Source organism: Hypomesus transpacificus, chromosome 1, assembly GCF_021917145.1.
Source record: "Hypomesus transpacificus isolate Combined female chromosome 1, fHypTra1, whole genome shotgun sequence".
Classification (NCBI taxonomy): Eukaryota; Metazoa; Chordata; class Actinopteri; order Osmeriformes; family Osmeridae; genus Hypomesus; species Hypomesus transpacificus.
This window is the reverse complement of record NC_061060.1, coordinates 211,995-224,098: the sequence shown is the minus strand read 5'-3', so window position 1 is coordinate 224,098 and position 12,104 is coordinate 211,995. Positions and strand designations below refer to the sequence as shown.

Here is a 12,104-nt window from a genome sequence, read left to right as displayed (position 1 = left end):
ATTCTTTCTCTCTCCCTCCCTCATTCTCTCTCTCTTCCTCATCCTCTCTCTTACATTTACATGTATTCATTTAGCATACGCTTTTATCCAAAGCGACTTCCAAGAGAGGGCTTTATAAAAGTGCATAGGTCACTGTTCATAACAAGGAGATAGTCCCAAACATTGCGGGTAGCTAAAACATGAAGCATACATTGTGAAAAAACAAATAAGGGCCAAAGGCAAGAACCACAAGGGCATGTAGTTAAACAAGTTACAATTAAACAACATGAACCTCAAAAGTGTAAGAGTGTACCTGTAGAAAAGCAAGCAACAATAATATATTTCACAGCGAGTACAATAATTTACAATAATTTGTAATCAGTTACAACTAACCAACAAGAGCAACAAGTCTCAGAATAAGAGTAATTGTGATTCTGGAGGAAACTAACGTCAGGTCCAGCAAACCATTTCTAAGTACCGTTGTACTCCCGGAACAAGTGCATCTTGAGCCTTTTCTAGAAGGTGGCGAGACAGTCAGTGTCTCTGATGGAGGTGGGGGGCTGATTCCACTATTGGGGGGCCAGACAGGAGAAGAGCTTGTGTTGGGACCTCCCTCATTCTCTCTCTCTCTCATCCTCTCTCTTCCTCACCCTCTCTCCCTCCCTCATCTTCTCTCCCTCCCTCATCCTCTCTCTTTACCTCATCCTCTCTCTCTCCCTCATCCTCTCTCTCCCTCATCCTCTCTCTCCCTCATCCTCTCTCCTTCATCCTTTCTCTCTCCCTCATCCTCTCCCTTATCCCCTCAATCTCTAATCCACTCTGTCCCTCATACTCTCTCTCCCTCCCTCATCCTCTCTCTCCTTCATCCTCTCTCCCTCATCCTCTCTCTCCCTCTCATCCTCTCTCCCTCATCCTCTCTCCCTCATCCTCTCTCTCCCTCATCCTCTCTCTCCCTCCCTCATCCTCTCTCTCTATCTCAACCTTTCTCTTTCCCTCATCCTCTCTCTATCTTTCATCCTCTCTCTCCCTCATCCTCTCTATCTCTCATCCTCACTATCTCTCATCCTCTCGCTCCCTCCCTCATCCTCTCTCTTTCCCTCATCCTCTCTCTCGCTCATCTTCTCTCTTCCTCATCCTGTCCCTCATCCTCTCCTTCATCCTCTCTCTAATTTCCTCTCACTTTCCAACACGGATTCTTGCCATTTTCCCCTACCATAACAGTCTTCTCAGAGGTGACAGCCAGGGAGAGTGGCTGTAGAAGGAAAGCAGAACAGTTTGAGTGCTATCCTTGCATGCTTAAAAGGCTGAATGTATTCCTAATGTTCCTACATACGAGAGCACGTAAGAATTGAAATTCAATACGCTTGGCCAAGTAAAGTCAAATATTTTCTGAACTGTAAAACCAACAATTTAAACAAACAAATTTCCTTTGAAGTGGGACCTCTAATATCAATAATTCCTTGATTTTACACATCTTTGTTAGCCTAAGTCTGTTTTCTTCCTGTTTTGTCTGTAGTTTACTGTGACCAGCCCCACCCTGCGATCACCATAGTGATTAGAGAGCCCTCCTCTGGCCAGGGCAGGACTAATGGTCCTCTAAGTTACATGTTTAATGAGTACTAATTAGCTCTAAAGGCAAAAAATTGTTGTGTTAATAATGGTTTCAGAAGGGTTTTATCTATAGTGAAAAAACTGAATGGTGCTGACCTGTGGGTGTGCCTGCCAGGGCCCTCTTGCCTGACCCTGTCCCCTAAGCAGGACTGTGACGAACACAAGCAGGAGAAACTCACCGACAAGGGCAGTGAGAGTGGAACATCCCTGAAAGAGCTCTCCACCTCCAGCTCGGAGACCCACTCGGAGGCCAGCTCCCCCCAGGACGGGCCGGTGGTGGGGGTAGTGGTGGGAGGATGCGGGGCCCTTCAGTCCGTGTCCCGCCAGCCCAGCACCCTGACCCTGGGTCGCCCCTCCAAGAAGGGCTCCTCAGTACAGTGGATGCAGCAGCCCAGCAAGCGGCGCAACAGCGAGCTGTTCCAGTCCCTGACGGGAGGGGGGGAGGAGGGGCTGGGCAGGAGGAAGGAGAGGCCTGGTGTGGAGGAGGACATGAGGCAGTGCATACAGGACTTCCACAACATCACAATCCCACAGGACTTTCCTGAACGCAAGCGACAGTGGCAGTCTGAACTTCTCCAGAAGTATGGTCTGTAAGGATCAGGCTGATTTTTTGGACTCACGGACTTCTGCCATTCTGAACCATGGTAACTGAAAGATCTATTTCTGGAAGAACATACAACAGAGTATTCTAAAGCCATTCAAAAATGTATAAAAATAATGTTCAAAACAGACAGCTCATCAACAAGTCTATATTAACTGTTTGACCATTTTTATGAAATTCATTTGATTTCTAAATAATGTTCAATTTTTGCTTGGTCTAGATGAAAATTAAAAACAGTTTGGTTGTTCTGAAATACACATCAAAACAGCACAAACTCTAAATGGAAAAATACATTCAATAATATCTAGACTTAATCTGTTTACACATTATAGATGAGTGATTGCCAATACCATTTATGATCTGCTATATTACTCCTTGTATGTTCGTTTATGATGTCCCTAATCAGTGTGTGAGTTCCAATGTGTATTGCTGCCACTGATAGCATGTCATATGAATCATTTATAATCTAGAATTACAAGAGCGCAAAGTATGTAATTTGTGTTGTACAGTGACTACTGTGTACAATGGTACTGCAACAGCTGCAGGTTTCATCGCAACTACCAGTTCATATGTGTCTGGGCACTGTAGAGCGACGTTAGGCAGGGGAGCGTGATGTGCGGTGGACCTTCCTGGAGTGCTGTGTTATTGGACTGTATGTATAGGAGCCCTTTAGCGTCTCGTCACAGGATGTTGACAAGTGGAAAACCTGTCAGCCTTTCTTGTCCAGTCTCTTTTGTCAAATTAAAGTGTTACAGAAAGACTGCAAACCTGCTGGCTTTTTACTACCCAAAGCCCTAATCTGGAGACTTCCGATGTACTGGATCAGTAGAAATCATTTTACATCTCGACTATCAAGGTAAGTTGGAGTGTGTAATAACAAGGCTGGTAGGTGTCTAAGTGGCAGGCTAAACCAGCTTGTGCCTATGCAAGGTCCATTTCCACACAGCCTGTCACTACACACTGAAAACCACTTCACCATTCTGTTAGGACATGTTTTGTTCCACTCCTCCGGAGGAGTAAAAAATAAAGAAATAAAAAACAATAATATGTTCAGCACTGATAGCACTGTTTCTATGGTAACTCCGGAGTTGATTGCTCTTTGAATATAAACATGTAACGATGGTCTCCTCGTTGGTAGCTTGGTAATCTCACACTCCAGAGTTGGTGTTAACATGGACACATGTCCGTAATGGTGCAGGCTGGGGGAGGGAGACCTGTGAGATGGTTATTCATTACAGTCTCTGCTGAAGAATCATTATTGCTTGGCATCTGCCTTATGCAAATCCAGTGCTAACACGGCATGATTTACTGGAGTTAGATCTGTCAATAGAAAATCTGGGATTGGACCAGAAGGGACATCAGGAAGATATTGACAGGAGACGGGCTGCTGGGAGCTGGAGAGATACAAACTGGAACACAATCTGTTCTGTTGTCTGCTGGTTTAGTTTAAATATTTCTGCAGACCTCGACTGTAAACAGAACTTCATGGTTAACCCTTCTTGTGAATGCTGAGGATAAGAACATGGTCTCATTGTGCCCTAGAGAGCTGTTAAAAAATCGGCCATTCTATCAATTCTACCCTTCAAAGCTTGTTCCTTTTTCCGTTTATTAAATGCTGCAGGCCTTTCTAAAAGTGTCAGCATGATGAAGTTCTACTGGCACCATGTCTTTGTAGCACATATCTGACTTCAGAAATACCCTTTCATGTGTCAGAAGTAACTGGTAGAAAATTGTGTGTGCTGTGAAGTTTAATTTCTCCTCCATCAAAGAAAAAAAGGAGGTCCAATTATTGTGCCACTTCTCACCCACTACTTCTGCTTGGTTACAGTCTGGCTTCTGAACCCAAGAAACAAGGTGCTCAGAAATGTCTTTATAGAAAACTCATTCACACAGAAGCAAGCACCACAAACGTACAGAATGATTTCTATGAAAAACAACCCCAGATCTCATATCCATTGAACGTTTAAAAAAATAAATTCCAATCCTGCACGTTATGATTCATCTGCTCTGATTGTATTCCTCACGCTTCAGTGACTCATGAGGCATCAGGTTGAATAAATAATAGCTTCCTTTCTGCCATGCTGGATCTGGAGGATTAACAGCTTCCCCACAGCCCAGGGAGATGGCTAATCTTTAAACGCAAAAAGAAAATCTGCCTTCCTCTGACAAGGAAGCTCATGTTCCCCCTCCAACACAGTAAAACGTTGCTGTGGTGCATCCCTCCATCTGGAGTCATTTGGGAATCCTCCAGACCTTTACCTGAGCGGCAATGCCAGCATCCCACTACATATTTACCTTTACATTTGATTCATTCATCACACACTTCTATCCAAGTTAAGTGCAAATACTTCATAATAAGTACAGCAGAAAGTCAAGGATCAGAAAAGGTGGACAGACTTTAAAAAACCCAAATGTGTCTTCTTAAGGCATGGCTGAGCGGTGAGGGAGTTGGGCTAGTAATCAGAAGGTTGCTGGATCGATTCCCCGCCGTGTCAAATGATGTTGTGTCCTTGGGCAAGGCACTTCACCCTACTTGCCTTGGGGGGAATGTCCCTGTACTTACTGTAAGTCGCTCAGGATAAGAGCGTCTGCTAAATGACTAAATGTAAATGTTAACGCAAATGCTAAACTACATGTTTTGGCACATGTGGCATTCCATAGTTTTGAATGACTGCATCACGGGTACCCTGCACTAGTTGTATCATTATGTAGACTTCTCAGAAAGTATTTTACAGTATTTTTTAAATACAAAATATAAAACATATATAAAAAGTATTTTGATACAAAATAGGAAGCAAATTACAAAATCCTATTTTGTATTTTAAACACGTATTTTAAATACTTGTACTGTATCATGAATGCTACCCATCCCTGGGTACATGGCTGTAAAATGCCAGTATTCTGATACACACATACCTTCTCACCATTGCAGTTGGAGAGCCAACTGACTTCAGAATCAGCACAAAAAGGATTCATATGGAATATTTAAGACTTGCTGCAGCGGTGTTCCACTGATAAGATGCATGCATCTGAAATCCTCTATTAGACAGAAGCAGAAGCAGGAAGACAGGGCTCTTGTTTTCAGCCTCCAGATGTCTGGACCTCCACAACATGGAAACCGTGTTCTGAAAATGAATTCCCTTTGTGGTCTTGGCATTGGTATCTAAAGGCCTGGATTAGGAATTGTGATTGACAGTCTTTCCTCTTGCCTTTCGAATGACCTCGTACAATTAACATGTTTTGTGTGTCTGGATTTTCTTTTTCTGGAAATGTCAAATATGCTAGTCCAGTTGAAGTAAACAAACTGAATCAAATTAAAGTGAAATCAAACTGATCACCTCATAGAACTGAAGTTAATCTGGGGTGACTGTAGACATCATAGATGCTTCCACACTGTCAGTGGCTTATGTGCAGCAAGGTCAGTACCTTGGGGGGCAGTTTTTCACAGGCACCTGTTGGCCCAGGTCCAGCTCGTGCTCATGAAGCCATGAGGGGGAGGGGAGTGGGGGTCGTTCAAGGGCGCCAGCGAGGGCAGGAACTGCTGCAGAGCATCTCTTTCAGAGCATCTCTATCAGAGCATCCCAGTCAGAGCATCTCTAATACAGCATCTCTCTCTGTTAGAGCATCTCTAATACAGCATCTCTCTCTGTCAGAGCATCTTGAATACAGCATCTCTCTCTGTCAGAGCATCTCTAATACAGCATCTCTCTCTGTCAGAGCATCTCAAATACAGCATCTCTCTCTGTCAGAGCATCTCTAATACAGCATCTCTCTCTGTCAGAGCATCTCTAATACAGCATCTCTCTCTGTCAGAGCATCTCTAATACAGCATCTCTCTCTGTCAGAGCATCTCTAATACAGCATCTCTCTCTGTCAGAGCATCTCTAATACAGCATCTCTCTCTGTCAGAGCATCTGTAATACAGCATCTCCATCAGAGCAGGAACTGGTGTAGAGCATCTCTAATAGACAAACAAATTCCGTCATTCAAAATCAGTCAAATATATTTATATAAAAATAGCTCAACATGTACATTGACCTTCTCATGTCCTGAAGTTTAGTTATTTTGTATGAGTAGAGGTAATGCTTCTGTTGGAGGAAGATACTTACAACAGTTACATGTTCTCTTCAACATTATCACATAATGATGAACGGCTCAAGAGAGACCTCTGCAAGCACCGTATAACTATTGACGCACAAACAAGGTTTCCAGTCACAGTTATTACATCTGTACTGTCGGACTACTGTATTACTGTACTACATCACACAGCACCAAACACATGGTTGGGCATCAGTAGAAATAGGGTTCTGGTGCTCGTTTGAATTTCCTTTCTTTTGAGGCTTTTCACAAACCTTAACTTTGATTTTCATTCAAACATTTACAAACAATTAAACCATTTAATACCAACAGTACCCAGAGGAAGGCCCTGCAGGCGGGTGCATTCCGCCCTCGACAAGATGCTGGAGCTCTGAGATGATGCTGTCACGCTCTGGTCTCCTGTCATAGGTTGACAACAAGGTGAATTTAGAGGCTTGGAAACTGATCAGCTGGTGACTGCAAATGGACAGGCAGAAGCGTTTTCAGATGAAACGTTCTCTAATTAACTTGGCCTTTTGATCCCACAGCAGGGTACAGGCACAGCTGAAAGCTTATCTGTCAAATATAGAAGAATTGAGCGCAATCATTACTCATGCTTCCTTCATCTATACTGTCCGATGGGGTTATAATCATTACTCATCCTTAGTTCATCTATACTGTCTGAAACGTTCACGGATATTCCTCCTCATTACGTCCTAAACAATGAAATGATGTCATGGTGCGTGCCCAGAATGTTTCATTCAGTTTTAGCAAGACATCAAATTATGCAGTTTATGTTTCGTACAGCACATTCATTTGTAATACAATTATATTAAGATCATGAAATTATATAATTGTCAGAGAACTGCAGCTTTTTAAATAATGGGTTAGTATTTTATTATTTTACAGATTATTCAGATTATAAAGTCTCTTTTCTCACAGATTATTCTGATTATAAGGTCTCTTATTTTACAGATTATTCAGATTATAAGGTATTTTGCATTTCAGCATCGCAGGCCAGGGGCGGTCATTATCCTTCCTGCGAGCTGCATGAATAGCTTGACTGCATCTGTTGGCATGGCAATGGGGACAACACAAAGATATTGTGTGTGAGGATAGACGAGAGAGATGATGCGTGGGATTAGAGGCTCTGAGACGGCCTCTACATCTCCTGGGTTAATGGACTGGGACAAATGGAAGTGGATGGATAGATCTGTCACGTTCACACTGCATCCCAGGCTACAGCCTCATAATGAGTTATGATGAATGGAAGAGCAGGGAAGGTAAAGTTCACAGCTCAGACTGGTGCCAGATAAGCAGGTGAACATTTCTGTGACTTTTGGCCTCAGGACATCTAAAGGAAGATTAACCTTCAGGAGTATTCTCACAGCAAAGCGGCAATAACCAGAAGGAAACACTTAGTTTACCATGCAGAAATCTGACTGCAACTTCAAATGAACAGATTTAAAACAGTGACATTATGTGATATTTGCATTCTTTTCTTTGTTCTTGTCATCAGTCAGTGATGACAGTGATTTTACAACAATTTCACTGGGAGACAGGACCCTCGATTTCCACTCATTGTAATAGTTCACCTCAGGGACACTCAGCATCCCTGCTTGCTGATCTGTTTACACCCCCCCTCCCCCCAAAATTGACCGACTTCCATTGCCATCTTGTGGTGTATTGCAGAAACTGAGTTGAAGGATGCGAAAGCTACATTAAGATTATCATCAGAATTGTATTAATTTTATACAGAAAATGTGTCATCATTACAGTGAGTCATTCATAGCAAGTATGTCACTAACTCCAATTTATCTATGGCAGTACACCAGCAAATTACATTCCTCTTCTGTAAAAGAATTAATACACTTTGATGATTACATTAAAAAAAAACCGTGCTCTGAATTTTTAAGACTTCGGTTAGTAACAGGGTCAATTAGGCGCCACTTCGCTTTAAAATTGAAACATTATGATAAATCCTAGTTTTAAACATCAGATATAAGACTGGATTAGATTAATTAACACATTTCATATTAGTTTTCGATAACACATTCGGTCCGTTGAGCAGTTACCTAATGTCAAACGTGTTGCAGAACGGTAGAATGGCAACCTGCACGGTTTGATTACTTTGAATACCCGTAGCTCAACACAACACGGAAATAAAAACAGACAAGTGCACTGATTGGAGCTCTTCCTGGATCTTCAGTTTGCGAATTAATTTATGTTTTAACATGAAAAAACACTAAAAACATTGTCTCTGTCATCGTAGCAAACGGGCCACATTTCGACAGGGTAGCGTAAGCATATAGTTAGACTAATTAACTCCAAAAGCAAAAGGGAATGAGCTAGCTCGTGCTAGCTATTAAAGTAGCAGGCTACCACATCGTGCGTAACTGGTTCATTTGACCGCAGTAGGGATCCGTCGGGTTAGCCTGTACCTGAAGTTTGCTAGTCAATAGATATGACTGTTTAAAGGTAACTCATAGCTTGAAAGTTTCGGTTAGTTTGTTGGCAAGTCTGACAACAGCTATCTAGCTACAGTAGTACTCCACAGCTTGATACAGCATACAGTGTCTAGTATCTGGCGAGCACAATGAGAGTACGTTCGTCTGTCTTCGCATCCTTTTGCCTCATATTTGAGGTGTTGGGAATAGCTTTATTTTTAAGGGGATTTTTTCCTGTCCCGATCAAGTCATCTTTCTCATCCAAGAATTCGCTGTTGGACCTCCCAGCGGAGCCCGGGACAGGTGCAGCCTTCACTAGTACTACTCTTAGCCCTCCTGCTAGCATTCACTAGTACTACTCTTAGCCCTCCTGCTAGCATTCACTAGTACTACTCTTAGCCCTCCTGCTAGCATTCACTAGTACTACTCTTAGCCCTCCTGCTAGCATTCACTAGTACTACTCTTAGCCCTCCTGTTAGCATTCACTAGTACTACTCTTAGCCCTCCTGCTAGCATTCACTAGTACTACTCTTAGCCCTCCATAGCATCCCATTCCCGCTGAAATGTATCATGTTCCAGTTGTACTGTTAGAGGGGCCAGATACATTAAACATTATTGATGTCATATAGTTTTCTTCTCTATATTTCAGGCATTAACAGGCAAAATATCATGTAATTATTCAGACTACATTTAGGGGGGGGTCACAAGGGGGTCCAAGCTTGTTGTCACAAGGTAACAAGCCCCCTACCCCCCAACTCCCCAGAACTGCCCTACAGACGGGGGTTTGAAGTTGCTCCCACTTGATCTGCAGTCAAATGCTCAACCACTTAGCTGTAAACATCTTGAGATAGTTGACAAGGCAGCTGTTAACTCCTCAGCTGAGGTATTTGGTGACATTGTGTTTTGTTGTTGCATTACAGGGAACTCTGCTAATGCCTCCACAGCCCCCCAGCCACTCTTTAAACGAGTGGTTATAATGTTGATTGACGCTCTGCGGGAAGATTTTCTATTTGGACCAAATGGACGGACTTACATGCCGTACACCAGACATGTGGTGGAGCGCGGGTCGTCGCACAGCTTCGTAGCCAAGGCGCGGCCGCCCACCGTCACCATGCCTAGGATTAAGGTACCGATGGAGCAGAGCAGTGTGGTGGGAGCTCGTTACTTGTCATGACTCATGGATATTTAAGGTGGAGTTAACAAGTTTTGCGAACCTAGCAATTTTAGCTTGAGTTTGAAGGATTCGAACCAAAATATCTCCCATCTCTCCGTTAAAAGACACTCCTCCTAAACACATGAACTAGCTGCCTGAGTCCTGCCGGGAGGCAAAGTAGACAGACAAGTAGCCGGTCCAATTCAGTCCAAATGCCGTCCAATCATTAGTGCAGGTCCGACCTTAAAGATTGGCTTTATTTATTACAGTCGTGCGATGCCCACAGATATTGGATTGATCACATCTTACTGTCAAAACCTTTAGATGTATTGGTTGCTATCAGGATGTGAAGTTTATTTCAGTAAATATGACAAAAAGTACTTAACAACAACATTACCTACCCAGCCTTTAACTTTTGGCATGCAAATGATGAATACCAATTGTTAAATTGGTGTGTTGCTGAAGATATGTTCTGTAATTAGTCAGAAGGTGGCAGTATTGTACCACTGACAAAGTACTGCACCTGATATCACTGCAGTGCAGCCAGTAAACTGGCAGGCCAGCTAGCTAACCCACATCTCAACCTCACAGAAGCACGCTTCACATAGAACACTTACCTTAGGCAGCCTGACAGAAATATGTTTGAAAATAGGAAACAATGGGTCTTGAAAATGAGATCATTGGATGACCAGGGCCTCTACTTTCTTCTTGCTTTCATTCTTGGTGCTGCTAACACTCTCTCACACACACTCAATATTTAATATTTATCAAGTTTTTATGACTTTGGTATGACTAGAGACAGATTCCTTAAAATGTAAATGTTTTTAATGTACCTGGCTACAACACTAACTCCTATATTTTGTCTCCTTTTGTATTTTTAAAACTGTATTTGTATGTATGCTGCTGGCTATCTTGGCCAGGTCTCCTTTGAAAAAGAGAGTCTTAATCTCAATGGGTCTCTCCTGGTTAAATAAAGGTTATAATAATAATAACTTTCTTTCTGACTTAATTTATGTTCCAAGCATTAAATAGCTGTGCTCTGCTCTGTGAACATAAAGCTCTCTAAATGCTGGGCTCTATTGCTTAGCTAGCATGTTTGTTTAGACTGTCAGGTGCAGTTATAGGATAGTGGAATCCATCCTCTGCATGATGAAATCAACAGAAACAGCTTGTCTCTCTGTGATCTGGACTGTTTTCATGCCAGATCTCAGAAAACAAGAAACCAGGTTGTATCCCGGTCTCTCCCCAGAGCGTTACCCCGGCAGCAGACTGAAGATTTTGTTGACTTTGACATTATTTAAAGGTGTCTGCTGATAATTGACAGTTTTTATCAGAAGTTAGTTCCACTACAACTTGTAGAATTGTGTATGCCATTAACCCTGGTCATGCAGAGAGATGACCCTGGCCTGCAACACACCCGACATCTGACCTGTACCCATTGGGTTCAAGGTGAAGGGCTTTAAATAATCAACAAGTTCCCCTTCCAACCTAACTAGTCTTTGTTCTCTAAAGATGGAGAACAATAAGAGTACATGAAGTGTGAAGTTTATCTCCTCTCCTGCAGCGCATCAGAACATGAGAATGAGAAGCAGAGAGGTAGAGGACTGAACAGCGTAGAGGGGCGTCTATTTGGTCTGCATCAGGCAGGCAGGAGTGTTGTATGGAGCACCCCACTCAGTCCACTCTCTGCTCTACCCAGCCTTCTCTCTGCTCCACCCACCCACACAGCCCTCTCTGTCTGCCCCACCCAGCCCTCTCTCTGCACCACCCAGCCCTCTCTCTGCTCCACCCAGTCCACTCTCTGCTCCACCCAGTCCACTCTCTGCTCCACCCAGTCCACTCTCTGCACCACCCAGCCCTCTCTCTGCTCCACCCAGCCCTCTCTCTGCCCCACCTAGTCGACTCTCTGCTCCACCCAGTCCACTCTCTGCTCTACCCAGCCTTCTCTCTGCTCCACCCACCCACGCAGCCCTCTCTCTGCTCCACCCAGCCCTCCCTCTGGACCACCCAGCCCTCTCTCTGCACCACCCAGCCCTCTGTCTGCACCACCCAGCCCTCTGTCTGGCACCTGACAGTCTATGACTCAGCCCTCTGTCTGGCACCTGACAGTCTATGACCGAGCCCTCTGTCTGGCACCTGACAGTCTATGACCGAGCCCTCTGTCTGGCACCTGACAGTCTATGACCGAGCCCTCTATCTGGCACCTGACAGTCTATGACTCAGCCCTCTGTCTGTC

The 12,104-nt window shown here is 43.6% G+C and overlaps 2 protein-coding genes across 11 annotated transcripts in view; both read left to right on the top strand.

Moving 5' to 3' along the window:
- Window positions 1-2,673, top strand: part of kctd8 (potassium channel tetramerization domain containing 8) — a 6,142-nt gene extending 3,469 nt beyond the window's left edge. The window contains 1 exon segment of the mRNA XM_047022202.1: window positions 1,706-2,673. Coding sequence (XP_046878158.1) covers window positions 1,706-2,184 — 479 coding nt within the window. The 3' untranslated portion in view covers window positions 2,185-2,673.
- A 5,751-nt stretch (window positions 2,674-8,424) lies between these two features.
- Window positions 8,425-12,104, top strand: part of pigg (phosphatidylinositol glycan anchor biosynthesis class G) — a 30,634-nt gene continuing 26,954 nt past the window's right edge. For all 10 annotated transcript variants that reach the window (XR_006957345.1, XR_006957349.1, XR_006957358.1 and 7 more), the window contains exons 1-2: window positions 8,425-9,018; window positions 9,636-9,841. Coding sequence is in view for 6 of the 10 variants with exons in the window: in XM_047037332.1 (XP_046893288.1) it covers window positions 8,865-9,018; window positions 9,636-9,841 (360 nt within the window). In the remaining 4 variants the exon portion in view is untranslated. The remainder of the gene's footprint in view (window positions 9,019-9,635; window positions 9,842-12,104) is intronic.